This window comes from Kogia breviceps, chromosome 14 (genome assembly GCF_026419965.1).
Source record: "Kogia breviceps isolate mKogBre1 chromosome 14, mKogBre1 haplotype 1, whole genome shotgun sequence".
Taxonomy (NCBI): Eukaryota; Metazoa; Chordata; class Mammalia; order Artiodactyla; family Physeteridae; genus Kogia; species Kogia breviceps.
Genome location: NC_081323.1, coordinates 85,216,443 through 85,234,269, shown reverse-complemented (window position 1 = coordinate 85,234,269; position 17,827 = coordinate 85,216,443). Strand labels below are relative to the sequence as shown.

At 52.1% G+C, this 17,827-nt stretch overlaps 1 protein-coding gene across 1 annotated transcript in view; it reads left to right on the top strand.

Annotated features, from left to right (window-relative positions):
* The first annotated feature begins 3,949 nt into the window (after positions 1-3,949).
* LOC131740702 (myosin-16) overlaps positions 3,950-17,827 on the top strand; it is a 57,221-nt gene continuing 43,343 nt past the window's right edge. Inside the window, exons 1-11 of the mRNA XM_059036830.2 lie at positions 3,950-4,159; positions 7,140-7,283; positions 10,088-10,244; positions 10,840-10,867; positions 11,196-11,292; positions 12,019-12,111; positions 13,076-13,139; positions 13,513-13,611; positions 15,057-15,160; positions 16,029-16,167; positions 17,040-17,308. Of these exons, the coding sequence (XP_058892813.2) occupies positions 3,950-4,159; positions 7,140-7,283; positions 10,088-10,244; positions 10,840-10,867; positions 11,196-11,292; positions 12,019-12,111; positions 13,076-13,139; positions 13,513-13,611; positions 15,057-15,160; positions 16,029-16,167; positions 17,040-17,308 (1,404 nt within the window). The remainder of the gene's footprint in view (positions 4,160-7,139; positions 7,284-10,087; positions 10,245-10,839; positions 10,868-11,195; positions 11,293-12,018; positions 12,112-13,075; positions 13,140-13,512; positions 13,612-15,056; positions 15,161-16,028; positions 16,168-17,039; positions 17,309-17,827) is intronic.

Below are 17,827 nucleotides of genomic sequence, written 5' to 3'. Positions count from 1 at the left end.
TGGTTGAGAATCCACCTGCAGATGCAGGAGACACGGGTTCGTGCCCCGGTCCGGGAAGATCCCACGTGCCGCGGAGCAACTAAGCCCGTGAGCCATGGCCGCTGAGCCTGTGCGTCCAGAGCCTGTGCTCCGCAACGGGAGAGGCCACAGCAGTGAGAGGCCCGCATACCGCAAAAAAAAAAAAAAAAAAAAAAGTGAATGAGGGACCTGGGGGTGGCAATGGGGTGATGGCAGATGCCCGGAAGAAAGTCCCCCAGGCACTTTCTCCCTCCAGCCCCAGAGGCCATCTCCAAGCTTGAGAAGGGTACAAAGGACTCTTAGAATCCGTCCATCCCATTTTATAGATGGGAAAGACAAGCCCAGAGAGGACAGGGACTTGCTCAAGGCCATGAAATGCATGGAAAACCACGGGAGTATTAGAGGGAAGGCTTTAGAACTCAAAGCTGCCACCACACCAAGGTGCCCCATGGGCTCTGGCGCCACACCAAGGTGCCATGGTGGGTTGGAGGGGGCCGACGGCCATCACCAAGGGAGGGAAGTCCAAGTTCGTATTTCTGTCCTGGGTTTCGGAAAGGGACAAGGCCATCGACCGATTGTTATCCCGGCTCATCCATGCCCAAGGCTTCGGAGGAGCCCACCCAGGGCCTTACTCCTTGATCATCAGCCCCCACCATGGCGCAGTGACAGCTTTAAGAGGAAAACTCATTAGCCAGCTGTTCTATTTCTGCCCACAGCCTGCATCCCTGGGCTGAGGTCATCAGTTTCCCCACAAGGGAAATGGGAGGAAAGCATATGTCCTAGAATCAGGGCATTCACTGATCCCCCCTAAGGGACCCAGGAGTGTTCAGTCAAGCCCTGGAAGGTGAGGCCAGCTGAGCCCCTGGAGACCTGGGAGGCTCTTTTCTTTTTTAAGTTTTGCTGGCTCAGACCTGTTGGGCAGGTATAAAAGGGAATGGCCAGCGTCTGCGGGGCACCCAGTCTCTTCCAGTGTGGTCTCAGGTGGGTACCATAGAGGATGTCGGGGGAGATGGGAAACGGGGAGGGGGTGCCGTGGAGAAGCCTCCAGAGGAAAAGAGATGTAATGGTGAGAGATGTGCAAAGGGGACTAGGGGGTGGGCATTTCTTGAGGGGCTGCAGAGCGGGTGCGTCATTCAATGCTCCAAGGGATCTGGATGTACGGGGCAGGGGGGAGCTGCCTCGTTCCACAGCGAGACAGGATTTGAACCCAGATCAACCCCACTTCACTGCACCACCCGCCTCCCCCCAGGGGATTGAGGGGATGCTGGAGTCACGCTGGGTTCAATCCCACCACCCCCTGCCCACACTCTGTAATGCTTCTCTCCCCCGGGGGAGCCTTGTAGCTTTTGCATTCCACAAGCTGAATTTTTTCTATGTTTTGTGGTTCATGATTTTGAAAAATGGGTCTTGGTTATCAAAGACGCCTGGAAAAGCAGTTGTCTGGGGGCAGGGGGAGGGGGCAGGAGTGGTTTGGATGCAGGGGGCCCTGGAAGGTGGGGTCACAATTGAGCAGGAGGCTGGTGGCCACTGAGAGGGGTGGGACCTAGTGTCAGTGGCCTGCACAGCCCTCAGGCAGTGCCTGGTCCCAGGGGTCTGTGCCCCAGGCCACCAGGCCAGGGCAACAGCCATCATACCTTAGCCTGTGGTTCATGGCAAAATCACCATTAAAAAAAAAAGCAAGCAACCTAATTGGAATAAACAAAGGAGAATTTCTGGCCCTTCCTCCCCCTCTAGGACAATTAAAAAGGAACCCAGCGCTGAGACAGGAGCAGTTATTCTGTTTTAATGACAAGGCTAATGCATTTTTAAAAATCTGACCTTGCTGATACTCACATTTTCTTTTCATGTGGATTTTGGTCTCACGTCCCTGGTGACTTCCATCTATGTCAAACAGAACCACAAAAATGAGACCGCAAAAAGGCAATGCTTTCATGTCATCAGGGATAACAAAAGGCAAAAGGAAGTTTATGTCGCGCAGTCGTTATCTTCCAGAAAGGGGGTGGGGGACAACGAGGCCACCTGAGCTGCCCACGGTGACTTGTGGCAGAGCTGAGAGAGAGACTGGTCCCCTGGATGCTGGACAAATACTGTCCAAAGCTACCAGCAGAAACCGAGGACTCCCAGTTGCGTGCTCTGCAGAGACGGGACTCAGGAGGGATCAGGCAGGGTTCCTACCCTGGGCTGGGGGGTCTGCAGTGGGAAAACAATTGCATCATGATTTTAACTACCCTTAAGTGAAATGTATCATTTCCTCCCCTTTTGAACGCAGTCATATTAGCAATACCTGTGACTGTCAGCATCGGAAGTCACCGATATTTTCATATCATATTACAATGGTTGCAGAGAGGTCAAAAGCTTGTTAATTCTCACGGTTGCTTCAAAACTAAAGTGGTTATTTGACCTGCCATTAGGAAGCACACCTAGTGCTGTATCGTGGGTGTTGAATATTGTGTTAATTACATTTCAATGTCATTTGTTTCCTTGGTGATCTTATACAGTTTATTACCCGAATTTAAAACTTTGTCCAGTGAGACCACAGACATCACCAGATGGACAAAGAGGTCAGTGGCCCATGAAGGCACAGGACCCCTACACCCCCACCCCACCCATACCCCTTCTCTCGTTCTTATTTTCTGCAAAATGGACCAGCTTTGGGGTTGGGGAACCCAGGCTCCAGTCAGAACTCTAAGCTGGACCCCACAGCGAGACGAGAAGAGGAGAAGAGTGTCTGGTTTTGCCTCCATCGCTTGCCTGTCCTGGCTCAGCCTCTTTTGGAAACACCAGGACCCCTGGCAGGAAACGCTGGAGCTCCCCCGAGGATACCTTTGTGTAGCAGGTGTCTGGGGGCACCGTCGTGAGACGCTCCATCCCCGGCTGGGTTACTTGAAGGTGGAGGCTGTACTCTTGGTTTGAGAACAGCACTGCTGACAACGGGGCTCAGAACCACATCCTCCCCAAACCTCCAAGAAGTTTCTTCACCCCTAAGACAAACTGCAATGCCCCTGACTTCTCTCTTTGCTACTGAAAGTCCCCAGTCCTCCTCCTTCCTGGTTTGTCTGCACTTGGAAACCAAGAGGTCCAGCCTTGACCCCAGGCTGGCCTCATCTTAAGAGAAGTAACCATTGAACCGGGGGCAATTATTCTGTACCAGGGACTTGCTTAGCATCTGGTAAAGCCTGTGGACCTCTGCTCAGATTAGGGTTTTTAAATGCATAAAATAAACTACATAGGGTCACAAAGGAAACCAACGGTATTAAAATCCAGTTGTCAAAATATTACAAAATCAGTTTGTGATATAGCAATTAAAAGTGTACTTTTTCGTTAGTAGATTTAAATAACAACTTCTAACCGAGGGTCTCATAAGACCATCACTTCAAAGTTGAGACGAGGCTAAGTCATATATATTTGGAGATGCCTGCTACAATGAAAGGAGAATAGCTGTGATTTCTGTTGGGGACAAGCCTCAGCACTGCTGGTACTACGGTGGCTTGTGGCCTCTGCTCAGAACTTAAGGGAAAATGAAAACCAAGTAGTAATCCTTTTCTCGTCCCAGTTCATGGTTAAAAGTGCATGCTTTAACCTCTCTTGGCCTTCGTCTTCTCCTCCATAAAATGGACTCTCCCTGATCCCTACCTCACAGCCTTAGTGTCAGGGGCATACGGGACTACAGATGCAGAAGTGTTTTGTGGTGGCTATAGGGCTACACCACTCTGAGGAGTTATCAGCTTCTTTCTTATTCTGGGTTACTGAGATCTAATAGCAGCAAGACATTCAAAGTGACGTGAGAGAAGCAGCCCCATGTCTCTCCCAGGCATTTGCCCCAGGCCATACAACAGTCTTGGCAAACTCTCCTCTCTTTCCCCTCCAGCACCCAGGGAAGTCCTGGTTCCCACCCGTGGTTCCTTCTTGCTCCTCCCTCAGCCAAGCCACAATGCCCAGTGGATCCAGAGGCGAATGTGGGGACGATGTGGACCCAATGCCCTTCCTGACACCTTCCGAAAAGGAGAGGATCGAAGCCATGAACAAGCCCTATGACATCAAGAGGTCTTGCTGGGTCAAGGATGAGAAGGAGGGCTTCATCTCTGGGGAGATCCAGTCCGAACAGGGCGACCAGGTCACCGTGAAAACGATCACCAACCAGGTGGGTGGGGAATAATCCCCAGGATGAAATTGAGCTTTAGGACTGGTGGACCCCCGGGCTCAAGAGGCAAGGTGGCAAAAAGAGCAGATGCCTCCGAGTCCCCTGTGCTGGGTTCAAGTTCAGACTCAATGACACTCAAGCTGTGGGGCCCTGAGCAGAACACTTTCCCTCTCTGAGCTTTGGCTCTCTTAGAACAGAGAGTCCAACATGATAGGACATGAAAGTACTTTGTATGCTCTAAAACAGTGCATGTGTGAGAGAGATTATCAGGAGAGTTACTTACCTTTAAAGCCCCCAAAACCTTTCACGGGGAATCTATTTTCTAAGATTGAGGAGCCTCCCACCCATCAGGAGTGGTGCTATGTGCCCATGATGGCATGAGGAATGCGAGACAGGGCCCCGGGACACCCTGGCCAACTGAGTGAGCGCTCCAGCGTCATGAGCTACAGATGGTGACACCAAGCCCCTTGCTGCATGGAGGTGGCGTGCTGGGGTTGGCATGCCCTGGCTTGTAAGGATCTAACGCTAAACGTTCGGGGGCTTTGCAACTGGTTGTTAAACCTTTGGCAGCCTGATGTCAGCCATGGTGGAACTGACAAATGGTACAAATCAGGGATTTTTTTTTTTTTTTCCCACGCAGCTGGTTTACTAGCATACCACTCTCTGCTGGTCCACGGTGTTCAGCTACAAGGCATGACTTGAGAGAGCAGATAGAAATTTTGGTTCATGAAACCCCTCCCCTGGAGCCTACTCCTGGGGAGGCGCTAGACCTCTTGCTTAACCCTTTCAATAACTCGATCTAGTAGGATGTATGGACCCTATTTTGCAGAGGATCAAAGAGATTTTAGGTAATTTGCCTACAGTCACAAAGACAGAAAGTGATGAACTCAGATTCAAAGCTTGCTGTATCTGGCTCCAATGCCCATGACCCCTCTCCAGCACCACCTCATCTTCCATGGTTGGGCTGCATCCGGGGAGTGTGAAGTCAATCCTTGGTTAATTTCACAAATAAAAGAACAGAGACATTCCGTGATCAGAACTTGCAACGTCTAAGCTTTACTGTGGGGCTTCCCTGGTGGCGCAGTGGTTGAGAATCCGCCTGCCGATGCAGGAGACACGGGTTCGTGCCCCGGTCCGGGAAGATCCCACATGCCGCGGAGCAACTAAGCCCGTGAGCCATGGCCGCTGAGCCTGTGCGTCCGGAGCCTGTGCTCCGCAACGGGAGAGGCCACAACAGTGAGAGGCCCGCATACCGCAAAAAAAATAAAAAATAAAAATAAGCTTTACTGTGTCCCTCCCCTCCCTTTGAGGGGAGTGGTCACAGAAAGATGAGGCTATAGCTGTGGTAAAGTGGGTTTGAACATGAAAGTCAAGCTTCACTCTCAGGAGAAACACCCTTTTCAGAAAGGCAGGGCACTGCAGTGTTGCCAGGAATGATGGATGATGAGAGTGGAGCCCCAGAGGCCCCAGTTTGGGTGCAATTTAAGGACAACACAACTTCTGTGAGCATCTGCAGTAGACAGGCCATCCAGCCGGGTTTGGGACAGAAAAGACCAACTCGTCTGGCTCCTGTGATAAAGGCACAGGCTTCCATTTCTCTGCTGGGGCTGTAAGAGAAGAGTTTGCCTGTGGGCGAGGACCAGAGATCAGCAACTACCAGAAATGGACTCTGAATGAAACCTAGCCTGACTTACTAGGGGTGTGGTGACCATTACTGGGTGGATTTTCCAGAACTGTCAAGATTTCAAATTAGCTGCCTGTTGGACTCATAAATTATTAAAAGTCCCAGAAATCCCAGTAGGTGTTTAAGCCTCACATCTCAGGCTTCAGGCAGCTGAAAGATATTTGTTTTCTGGATCACATGTCTTGAGCTTCAGACCCAGACACTGCCATTTAAGAGCTGGCATGAGTTTTCATTTACAGAGGAAAAATTGGGGTGCAGAGCGGGGAGATGGGATTTGCCTGCTGTGCACAGGAGCTCCAGACTCTTTTTTTTTTTAGGCAAAGTCTTTTTTTTTTTAATTTATTTATTTTTATTGATTTATTTTTGGCTGCATTGGGTCTTCGTTGCTGCCCGTGGGCTTTCTCTAGTTGTGGCGAGCGGGGGCTGCTCTTTGTTGCGGTGCGCGGGCTTCACATTGCAGTGGCCTCTCCTGCTGCAGAGCACGGGCTCCAGGCGCGTGGGCTTCAGTAGTTGTGGCACATGGGCTCAGTAGTTGTGGCTCACAGGCTCTAGAGCTCAGGCTTAGTAGTTGTAGCACACGGGCTTAGTTGCTCCGCGGCATGTGGGATCTTCCTGGTACCAGGGCTCGAACCCATGTCCCCTGCATTGGCAGGCGGGTTCTTAACCACTGCGCCACCAGGGAAGCCCCAGACTCTTAATGCTATATTATTTTCACCCTAAAACATCTACTGCTCATCATTATTGTTTTTTTTTTTTTGGTCTTGTTTGCTTGCTTTCAATTTTATCCTTCAAGGTGGTTTGGTGGGAGCAGGGGAATGTCTTTTTATTTTTAATGGAAAAGTTCATTGCTCTTTAGAAACCACCACTAATTCTCAAGGCAGAGAGACAAGAGTCACATCTCTGCAAAGGGTCCCTGGGATCAGTGAGCAAGTTCTGATCAGCTACCAGAATGGACTTGGCTGGAAGAGAAACACAGGTCGGAGGTGCTCTGAATGTAGGGAAGGAACTTCAAGGACTTTTGACTTGATGCAACTTAAGTTCATATAGTTCTCCCAGCAACCAGCCAAAGAAGCCACTGTCATCCCTACTTCAGAGGGGAGGCAGTTAGGGCTCATGGGGCCTTGGAAGTTCTTCCCCATCCCAAGTCAATGAGACATGGCTGGACCAGGAGGTGGACCCACTGATTCCAGCTTTTCGCAGGACACCAGAGAGAGGGCGGTACCCTGTGGCCGGTGCCACTGTGGCGGTGCCAGTACTATGTCTTAATGCACGTGCTGCTGTGTCTTGACCCCCCAGACACTCACCATGAAGAAGGATGATATCCAGCAGATGAACCCACCCAAATTCTACCAAGTCAGCGACATGGCCAACATGACATTCCTGAACGAGGCCAGCGTCCTGGACAACCTACGTCAACGCTACGTCAGCATGAGGATCTATGTGAGTGCCCGCGCTGGGCGTGGGGAGGAAGGGGAGGGGGCAGCTACTCTACCCTCCCCAGCAACCCATACACATTATGTCTGGGGCAAGGGCAGACGGACCACGTTTTTGACGTGTTAGAATTTCCACCCCAAGGCTTTGGCATCTCAGTGGTGCTACGATCCGAATGCGCAGCTGACACACCCTTTGCGGAGGCTGTCATCCAGAAGGCTTCCTCCTGACCCCACCCCTGCAAACTCTCCAATCAAAACATCATTTCCCCCCTAGTGACTTCATGTGGCCTCAGCAGACGTCCTTCCCTGTCTGTCCATCCACCCTCCGCCCATCCATTCATCTCTCCTTTCCTTCCTTCCTCCATCCCTCCTTTCTCCTTTCCTTCTAGCCAATTCCATCCAACCATTCATTCATTGAACAAACACTGAGCCCTGTGCCAGGATGAGCAAAGCTGGTTACCATCAGCCCCCCTGACCATTTTGGAAACCCTAAGACTTCCTGAAGGTGCTGGTGGCTAAACTCAAAATGGGATATATAAGGAAGTTTTGGTGTTTGCCTCTCTAGATGTCTTTACTACAAGGGAAAGAGGCTATCCGGTAGGACTAGGTGAGCTGGGGCCTGACTTCAAGGTCAGAGGCCACTGGGGATTTCCTCTTCTGGGTTTTGGTGACAGTCAAGTGAACTGCCACATGCTTCCTCCCCTTGTCCTCCTCAATACTACTTTAGTTCCAGATTCAGACCCTCAGCAGCACCGTAGGCCCATGCAGTGCTGCAGGATCTCTGGAAAGTTCTTGGGGATATTCGCTGGGCCTGGAGGCTAGTGGGGCATCACTGAACCTCAGCCTGGGAAGAGCCACATCTGCCCCTGGCTGAGCCTGGAGCTTTGGCTGAGAACGTCCATGTGGGCTCAATGGCCAGGCTCAGGGGTGGTGCTTACTCAGGGCCCCCGTGCAGCTGAGCCCTTGCTCCTGTGGGTGGCCACATCATGTCTTTGGGCTAAGGGGCTGCAGGCTCTGTGGAGTGTGGCCTGAGGGACCAGGGCAGGAGTCTCCTCTTAAATCCAAACACCTCAGTTGAACCACTGATTGAAAAACTGGGGCAGGCAGGACAGCTCCAAGGCCCCGACTGCTGTCCTCTCGTGTCCCTCCTGCAAGGGTGGCGGGGGACCTCTCTTTTACATGCTGACCCAGGTAGGGACAGAACTAGCTTCTGGTCCACTATCTGCCCCACCCCACCCTGCAGACAGGGCTGGAGGGAAAGAGTGACTCAGTGACTGGGTCCCACAGTGCATCATCCTCTCAAGTCTTTACGTGGCTTCTCTTCCTCTCCTCTTTGTTCCCCTTTCTCTGGATCACTTTCTATTTAATGAGGTTCCCTTTAAAAACGCAATATATGGCAGCTCTGCTAAGGAGAAACTGGGGGTGGGGGTGTATCTCCACTTGGACCAAGATGGAAAGTTTTAAAGTTTACGTGAAAAGAGGGGGCACCAGAGGTCAATCCGAGTGTCCAGCAGGAGGAGTCTGGGACCCATGGATTTGGCCATTTCCTGCCCTCAACTAATTTCTTTCACTACCTCATTGGTTTCTCTGATTTTTAAAAACTGGGATGATTTCCTTAAAAAATTGCCATGGGGTGAAAAGAGAAGGTGGTGTCTCTTCTTAAGAGTAGATCAGACCCAGTTGTCCACCAGCTGGATTGTGTCCACATAGTAAGGACTCCATGAACTCTCATGGAAAAAATGCCCCGTATAATAAGTGGAAAAAGCAAGATATAAAACAGTATCATAGATCACTTATATATGGAACCTAAAATACGACACCAATGAACCTATCTATGAAACAGAAACAGATTCACAAAGAGAACAGACTTGTGGTTGCCAAGGGGGAGAGGGGTGGGGGAGGGGAGGAGTGGGAGTCTGGGATGAGCAGATGTAAATTATTATACACAGGATGGATAAACAACAAGGTCCTACTGTAGAGCACAGGGAACTCTATTCAACATCCTGTGGTAAACCAGAATGGAAAAGAATATGAAAAAGGGGGCTTCCCTGGTGGCGCAGTGGTTGAGAATCCGCCTGCCGATGCGGGGGACGCGGGTTCGTGCCCCGGTCCGGGAAGATCCCACGTGCCACGGGGCGGCTGGGCCCGTGAGCCGTGGCCGCTGCGCCTGCGCGTCCGGAGCCTGTGCTCCGCAACGGGAGAGACCCCAACAGTGAGAGGCCCGCGTACCACCAAAAAAAAAAAAAAAAAAAAGAATATGAAAAAGAATACATATATAACTGAATCACTTTGCAGTACAGCAGAAATGAACACAACATTGTAAATTAACTATACTTCAAAAAACTTTTTAATTAAAAAAATAAAAATAAATCAGTATCATAGAATACTATTGCTTGTTTTAAAAACAAGGTGAGGGGATTCGAACGTGTCGCTGGATTTGTTTGTATATGTGCATCAAAAACCGTGGAAAGGGGTATTAGAAACCGACCCAGAGCTTCCCTGTGGGAGGAGGGGGCGGACGCCGAGGAGCTGGGGGACTTTCTGCTGCGTGTTTATCCGTACAAATGACTGTGTTACGGATTCAGATAATTCAGCCAAAGGAAAATGAAACAGATATATATTAAAGAGAAGGCTGGCTTTGTTTACTGAATAAAGACTCAGACATAGATTTTGCCCCCAGAGGGGACATCCCTGTACCCCTCTAGGTGGACAGGAAGCTCCAGCCGGGATGCTCGGTGATGGGCCAGGATATGGAGGGAAAAGGGCATCAGGAGGGAGGGCCAGCTAACCATCTTCCTTCTCTCCCGCCAGACCTACTCAGGCTTGTTCTGCGTGACCGTCAACCCCTACCGATGGCTGCCCATCTACGGGGCCCGCGTGGCCAGCATGTACAAAGGCAAGAAGCGTACGGAGATGCCGCCCCACCTCTTCTCCATTTCGGACATCGCCTACCACGACATGCTCATGGGTGCGTGCAATGGGGTCCGCTGGGGCTGTCATGGCAGGGCAAGAAAAGCCCCTTTGCCATTGGGGCTCCAGAGGTATTAGACCCACGTGCTACCCAATCCCAAACCTGACCCCTCATCGCCCGTTGAAGATTTTTTTTAATATTGCTCGGTGAGTGCGCTTGCTAAGTACCCGCCCTGCCTCACGCCCCATCTCATTTCAGCATCCCCAAAACATGGGATGCCAAGCTAAATAATGTCCAGAACTCAAGTTGACCCTTAACCATTCCCTGTGCAATCGTCACCATACAGTACAACGCGATTTTTATTACCATTTCTCTTTATGTTGCTTACGACTAGGCAGCTGCATGGGACGGTGCTTATAGAAACAGAGTGGCTGGTGAATTTTTGGCCCCTTCTGCAAGGACGTGGGCTGCAGAGGCAGGCGTGTAGCCTCAGACCCCACGGGATCCTAGGTCTTCGGCGTCCGCGGGCCACTGCAGCCATCCTCCAAGCCGGGTGGGATGCAGGGAGATGCAGACGGTGTGCTTATAGGGTGATGCCAAATATCAAGTGTTTTCTAATTACATCTTCCTGTTGACGGTTCCCTCCCTACAGAGCGCGAAAATCAGTCTATGCTAATCACGTAAGTGTCCCTCCTGCCTCTCAGTCTATAGACATATAATTAGGTTTGTGTCCTACACATGTCATTAAGCCTTCTTAGAATTAATTGGCGGGACTTTGTATGGAAATCTGCAGGCAGAGAGCTAGTGGGCTTGGCGGGGACGACTAAGGCTGCATCTGCTAAACTGGGGGGGGGGGGCCTCCATGTCCCCAAGTCCCCTCCTGCCCCACCCCGTCTGTCCCTGATGGGTGAGATGTGATGAGGCCCAGCCAGTACCTTTCATCGCTTTGCTTCTCCGCGGCCAATCCCCTTTGTCCTTAACTCGTCTGCTCCCGTCTTCCACCTGCAGTGGAGAATCTGGTGCAGGCAAGACTGAGAACACGAAGAAGGTCATCCAGTACTTTGCCAGCATCGGAGGAACTGGCAGACAGTCCTCGGATGGGAAGGTAGGGCCAAGAGGGCACACTCGGGGCCTCTCATCCCCAGCCCTCCCCGTCTTTGGGTACACACAGCAGAGCCCGTGTGACCCTCACAGCTGCTCTCTGGGTTAGGGCCGCTTCACCGATGAGGAGACGAAGGCTTAGAGGGAAGCGACTTGGGTGGGGACCCACAGCGAGAAGGGGGCTGCAGTCCCGGATCTGACCCACTGGATGGACTCTGATACCCCAGGCCACGTCTGCCCCCAGAAATGCCAATGCTAGAGCCCCTTGTGCTCAGCAGGGTAGAAAGGGGAATGCCAGCTCCTGGTTAAGCTGCTTCTGCAGGCCCTGGCAGCCCCAGAGCGCAGGGGGCTCTAGCTTCGGCCAGCGGCAGCTGTAAAAAGCTGACAAAGAGGAAAGGAAGACTTCGGTGGAAGACCAGGGATGCCCGGGGAAGGGTTTGCAGGTTCACATAGGAATCTCTCCACCAAGAGCAAAAGGAAGAAACAGCAGCTAAGAGTCAAAGCCTCGCATCTGGCAGGGGCCCTCCAGTGTCAGGGTCCGCAGGGGGACAGTCCTTACTTAGGCGGTGGCCCTCCTCCCAGGTCCCCTCTAGTCCCGCTCTCCCTGCCTCCTCAAGGCTGTGCCTGCCCCTCCTGGGTTCCTGGCACATACGCCACTGTCATTTGAAAGCCCCGGGTCCTCAGGCAGCGGCCGACAGGCCACCCCACCTTGTGTTTCTCTCTGGGTCAGGGGTCCCTGGAGGATCAAATCATCCAGGCAAACCCTGTGCTGGAGGCATTCGGGAACGCCAAGACCACCAGAAACAACAACTCCTCCCGTTTCGTAAGTGTGACAGCGGCAGTGGTGGCCCTGGGGGTGGCAGCACAGGCATTATCACCCCATTCCAAGGAAGTAAATCAGGGCTGATTGAAACTCACCAATGGGATGAGTGAAGTCACGGCATCTCCTTCCCAGAGATTTTTATCCGTCAGGGTCTATATCAACTAGAGCCCAGTTCAGTATTGAAATCCAGGTGCTTGAAGGCAGAGATGTGGGTACCCAGTGATGGAGGGGCTGAGAAATTAAATCTCTGGCTCTCTCTCTGGAGAGCCAGAGATTTGCAGTGGCTGGAAGCTGACAACGTCCCGCCCCCAACCAGGGGGACCGTGGCTGGAGAGATGTAGGAGAGGCGCTGTCCCCAGGGCCCTGGTGGATTCTGAAGCTGGTCCGGTGGGAGCTGGGGTCACAGAAGGAGCTCTGTAGTGCCCAGCTCAGCCTTTCCCTGCTGAACCCCCATCTGCGGCTGGGGCCTCTCACTGCCTGGGGAAACAGGGCTGGGCAGGGAGGAGGTGGGAGCAGGCGAGTAGAGGTGAGGGCAAAAGGCGATGGAGATACAGAGTCCCATTTCCAGGACAGTGGTTCCGCCAAAGGTCAGGGAGAGGGATGTGGTGTCTCTCCATAAGGAGACGTGGTACAGTGCCCCCTATACGTGGCTGGCCAAACTCCCACCATTCCTGCCTCAAAGCCGAATTCCCAAGGGCCCCAGCCCCTCCTGTGGGGCACTCGTCTGCCTCTCAAGGTCCCAAAGCTGCAGGCTACCCCCAGAGCCTAGATTTAGCTCCAAGACCCTCCTTCTCTGCCTATCCGAGTGGGAAACCCACAACCCCGCATACAGCCGCCTCTGGCCCAGTTACCTTCCTGCAGCGCCCTTAGAATTCGGGGGGCGGGGCGGCCAAACCCGGGTCGCGGGTCAGTCTAGAGCTACACACATCCCCCCTCACGCCCCTCCCCTCTCCTCCCTGCTCAGGGCAAGTTCATCCGGATCCACTTCGGAACTACAGGCAAGCTGGCCGGAGCTGACATCGAGAGCTGTGAGTCAGGCCGCTTTTGGAGGGTTCTTGGGGCTGGGACCAGCTACACAGTGTGTGGGGTGCAGCACACAATGAAAGCACGGGGCTCCTTGTTCAAAAAGTGTTAAGAATTTCAAAACAGCAGCAGAGGGCACGCAAGTGTGGGGTCCTTCTGAACACGGCCTGCCACACCCAGGAGGCCGGCCCTGCGCCCGGGTCCCCCCATCGGGAGCCAGCCCCCCGCCCAGGCCGTGGGTCTGGGGCAGAAGAAGAGTGGCCCCACGACTGGCCATGGCACTGGGCTTTATGGGGAGGGGAGCCCTGCTTTCCATGGAGCCCAGCACTCCAGGAGAATGGGCTGAACTCCTGGGCATGTCTGCTTATTCTTTTCCAGATCTCTTAGAGAAATCTCGTGTCATCTCACAGCAATCAGCTGAGAGAGGCTACCACATTTTCTACCAGATTCTCTCTAACAAGAAGCCTGAGCTCGTCGGTAAAGATCTTTATGTCCGTCTGACTGTCCCTTAACTCGCTTTTCCTCTATTTTCAATAACGAAAGGATTCCCATGGATGGAGGGTTTGGTGTCATACCTGCAGTTCTACGTGAATCCCTTTAGTTTAGAGTTATGTGAAGCGGTTACAGGGAAGTTTCTCGAAGTTCTACTCACGTCCATCTCCACAACAGCCTCTGAGGCTTTACACTATTGTTGGCCCATTTCACAGATGGGGCCTTGAGATGCCTGCAACTCACGGCTGAGACATGGGCCTGGGATACAGGGCTTTAGACGCCCCATGTCTTGCTCGGCCAGCAGCAGAGATGTCAGCCCAGGACGACTGCATGTGACAGGCTCCCCTCTGAGTGGACGCAGCCCACTGAGTACACAGCTTGGCAAGAACACTGCACTCACCCCCTCAGCTTGATGCCCTTGTGCAAGCAACAACCTGCTCAACTGTCCATGGCAGACCTGCTCAGGATCTAAGGTCCAGAGAGGGATGAAGACTCAGTCTTCCACATACACACCTCCTAACCCAGCCAGAGACTAAGGCATTGAGTATCATCCCCCACCCACAAGGGTGTTTTATTTATTTGTGTTGGACACAGTGTACTTTTAAATTAATATATGCCATTTTGAAATTGGAAAGCTTCACATTAAAAACCCTGTTTCCTGGTTTCTCTGGAATAGCAGAAGATCTGGTAGCCATGGGCCTGCCCTCCCATGTAGCACTGATCAAGGCAGTTGAGTGGTGGTGGACCCTTTGGATGGAGCTCAAGCTCTCCTGTTTACCACACTCCCCACCAAGCTCTATTGCCTTTCTGACCCTAGAGCAGAGGGGCAGGCACCATTTATCTTCCTTCCTGGGCTGTAGTTTTTCTCAACAGTAGAGAAGAAAGGAAAGGAAAATATTTCTTGCGTCCATGTCTCTTCCAAGAGTGAAAAAACAAACACAGACCAAGAGGGGCACACATTTGAAGAAAAATAGACGTGGGCATATTTCTTTGTAAAAGTGACAACATCCCATGCACATCATATGCAAGTGATTATTATTGCCTGCTGCAATTGTCCTGTTACCTTCTGCCTTTGAGTGCGACCTGCTCTTTACAGGAGAGAGAAAGGAGAAAGATATGCACTCGTTTATTCCAAAAATATCTACTGGTTGCCTACTAGATGCCAGGTACTGGGCCAAGTGACAAAGGGCACAGCCAAGTTCCAGAGACCCTCCTGCCACTCTAAAGTTCTTCACATGCCCTGTTCAAGTCCCTCCATGACTCTGGGTGACCCCAGAGGGCAGGGACCACGTCGTATTCAGCCCTGTAACCCTCATCATGACACCATCATGCCTGGCACATGGGAGGCATGTAGAGATATGGGCTAAAAATGAAGAAGAAGAAAGACCACGTGTCACCAAGCCGCTAACCTGCTTTCCTGCTCTTGGCAGAGAGTCTGCTGCTGGTCCCCAACCCTAAGCAGTACTTCTGGGTGAGCCAGGGCGTCACCACGGTGGATAACATGGACGACGGGGAGGAGCTGCAGGTCACAGACGTGAGTACGCAGCGTGGCCGGTGAAAGACAGGGAAACTTCCGGGTCGCGTGGCCGGTGAAAGACAGGGAAACTTCCGGGTCCCGCAGGCACTGCCACCAGTACTGGGTGGGGCGGGGATGGGGCGGGGATGGGGCGGGGATGGGGCGGGGAGGCCACTCAGAGCCCCCAGGCAGCAGCCTGGACTCTCCCATGGAGATTCCTGGGGCTGCAGCTGGCGTTTTTTCCCAAGGCTGTTGTAGCAAGCAGTTTCTCTTTGCAGAGCTGAACTGGAATACGATAGGGACGTAACAGGGCCAACTACTCCAAGGGACTTTTCCTCCTCCCCAGCCCAGCTAGATGTGACCCTCTAGTCCCACCACTTCCCACGGCACCCTCTGTTTCCTTCTTTGTGACATGGAACACCTGGGAATTCTGTTAGGAATATTGTGAACTCTCTCCTCCTTGACGGCCGAATTGATTCCTGATGCACCCTTTGCCTTCCCCTTCTCCTGGTACCTAGCAAGGAGCCGAAACAGTCACAATGACGGGAAGAATAACACTACTTCCTGGTTATTATCATGTGTCAAGCACAGGACTAAACATTTACACATCATTCTGGTTTATCCTTATGACCACCTACTAGCACCCATTTTGCAGAAGACGAAACTGAGGCCAGAGAGGTTAAATAAATACAGTGACTATCTCATGGAGCATCTGCTCGGGACTCCTTGGAAGAAAACAGTCCTCTCTCTCTCTGGTCAGGGTGTGTCTGGCCTCCAGAGCCCACGGCGTGCCGCTGCGGCCCGTAGGTGCCACCCCACGGTGGCTCCACTCTGTGGAACAGGGAGCCAGGAGTTTCCTGCCTTTCTTCTCCCTGTGGCCTTGCAGGTAGCCTTTGACGTGCTGGGCTTCAGCTCCGAGGAGAAGATCGGTGTGTATAAGCTTACTGGGGGCATCATGCACTTTGGCAACATGAAGTTCAAGCAGAAGCCCAGAGAGGAGCAGGCTGAAGTGGACACCACGGAGGGTAGGCATGGGGCGGGGGCCATGCAGGGAGGAAGCAGCTGGCGGGGGTCGGGGCTCGGGGCTCTCTAGGGCTTCCTGCACATTTCAGAGACACGCTGTAAACCGAGAATGTTCCTTTGATATCCAGACAGCAAGATCCTTGGGAAGGCACGACAGAGTCGGAGACATAATTTTGGCTTCTGTGTTGCTTTGCCCCTTCACCTTGAGCAAGCGTGGAAACCATATCCGACCTCTGTTTTCTTTTTTTCCCCCCTCATTCTTAAATTGTTTTAATTGAAGTATAGTTGATGTATAATATTATATAAGTGACGGGTATACAATATAGTGCTTCACAATTTTTACAGGCTATACTCCATTTATAGTTATTATAAAATATTGGCTATACTCTGTGTTGTACGATACACCCTTGAAGCTTATTTTATACCTAATAGTTTGTACCTCTTACTCCCCTAGCCCTATCTTTCCCCTCCCCCCCTTCCCTCTCCCCACTGGTAGCCACTAGTTTGTTCTCTATATTTGTGAGTCTGCTTCTTTTTGGTTATATTCACTAGTTTGTTGTATTTTTTAGATTCCACATATAAGTGATATCATACAGCACTTGTTTTTATCTGTCTGGCTTATCGTACCTACCACAATGCTCTCCAAGTCCAGCTATGTTGCTGCAGCTGTCAAAATTCTGTTCTTTTTATGGCCGCATGGTATTCCACGGTATATCTATGGCACAGCTTGAGACCTCTGTTTTCTTGTTGGCGACATGGGGGTCTCCTTCCCCTCCCCCCAACCCCTTCTCTCAACACGACAGACGGCGCTGGGGTTCTCTGGGGCAGGGCACCATCTTTCTTTCACTCACCTGCTTCTTCCATCCCTACTCAGTGGCCGACAAAGTCGCCCATCTCATGGGTCTCAATTCTGGGGAGCTCCAGAAGGGCATCACCAGGCCCCGGGTCAAAGTAGGCAACGAGTTCGTGCAGAAGGGCCAGAACATGGCACAGTGCCAGAACTCCATCGGGGCGCTGGGCAAGGCCATCTATGACAAGATGTTCAAGTGGCTGGTCGTGAGGATCAACAAGACCTTGGACACCAAGATGCAAAGGCAGTTCTTCATCGGGGTGCTGGACATTGCCGGCTTCGAGATCTTTGAGGTGTGTCCAGCCTTGCATTCCGTCTCTGCTTTGTCGGGGGGGGCCACCCTCCTTGGATAAGCGACTTTTCACCAAGGTTCTCTCGTTTCTCACCTTGGACCTGGGGCCGGCCGATCTCAGTCTGCTCCTGGCTCTCTGACTTCTGGCCTCCGGAAAGTTCCATCTTCATTTGTACGGTGCCAAGTCACAAAGAACGGGGAGAACTTAACAGATAGAATGAGCGCCGTGCTGGCTGGACCCAGCCTGTACTGGCGCACCAGAACTGACTGGTGAATTTTCAAGAACTCTGTGACCAGTTGCCATCCTGTTGACACATGGCCGAGGTGTATTTACACCATGGATGGAGATCAGCCAACACTACAAATCAGGCTTTTTTTTTTTTGAGAGAGAGAGAGAGTACTGATTTATCAGCACACTACTGGTGGCTCCCACCTCTTGCACACAAAAATGAGGCTCAGGTCTCATCATAAGACGAGTGCCGTGGGTCAGGAAGATTTTTACCTTTGTAATTGGAGGCAG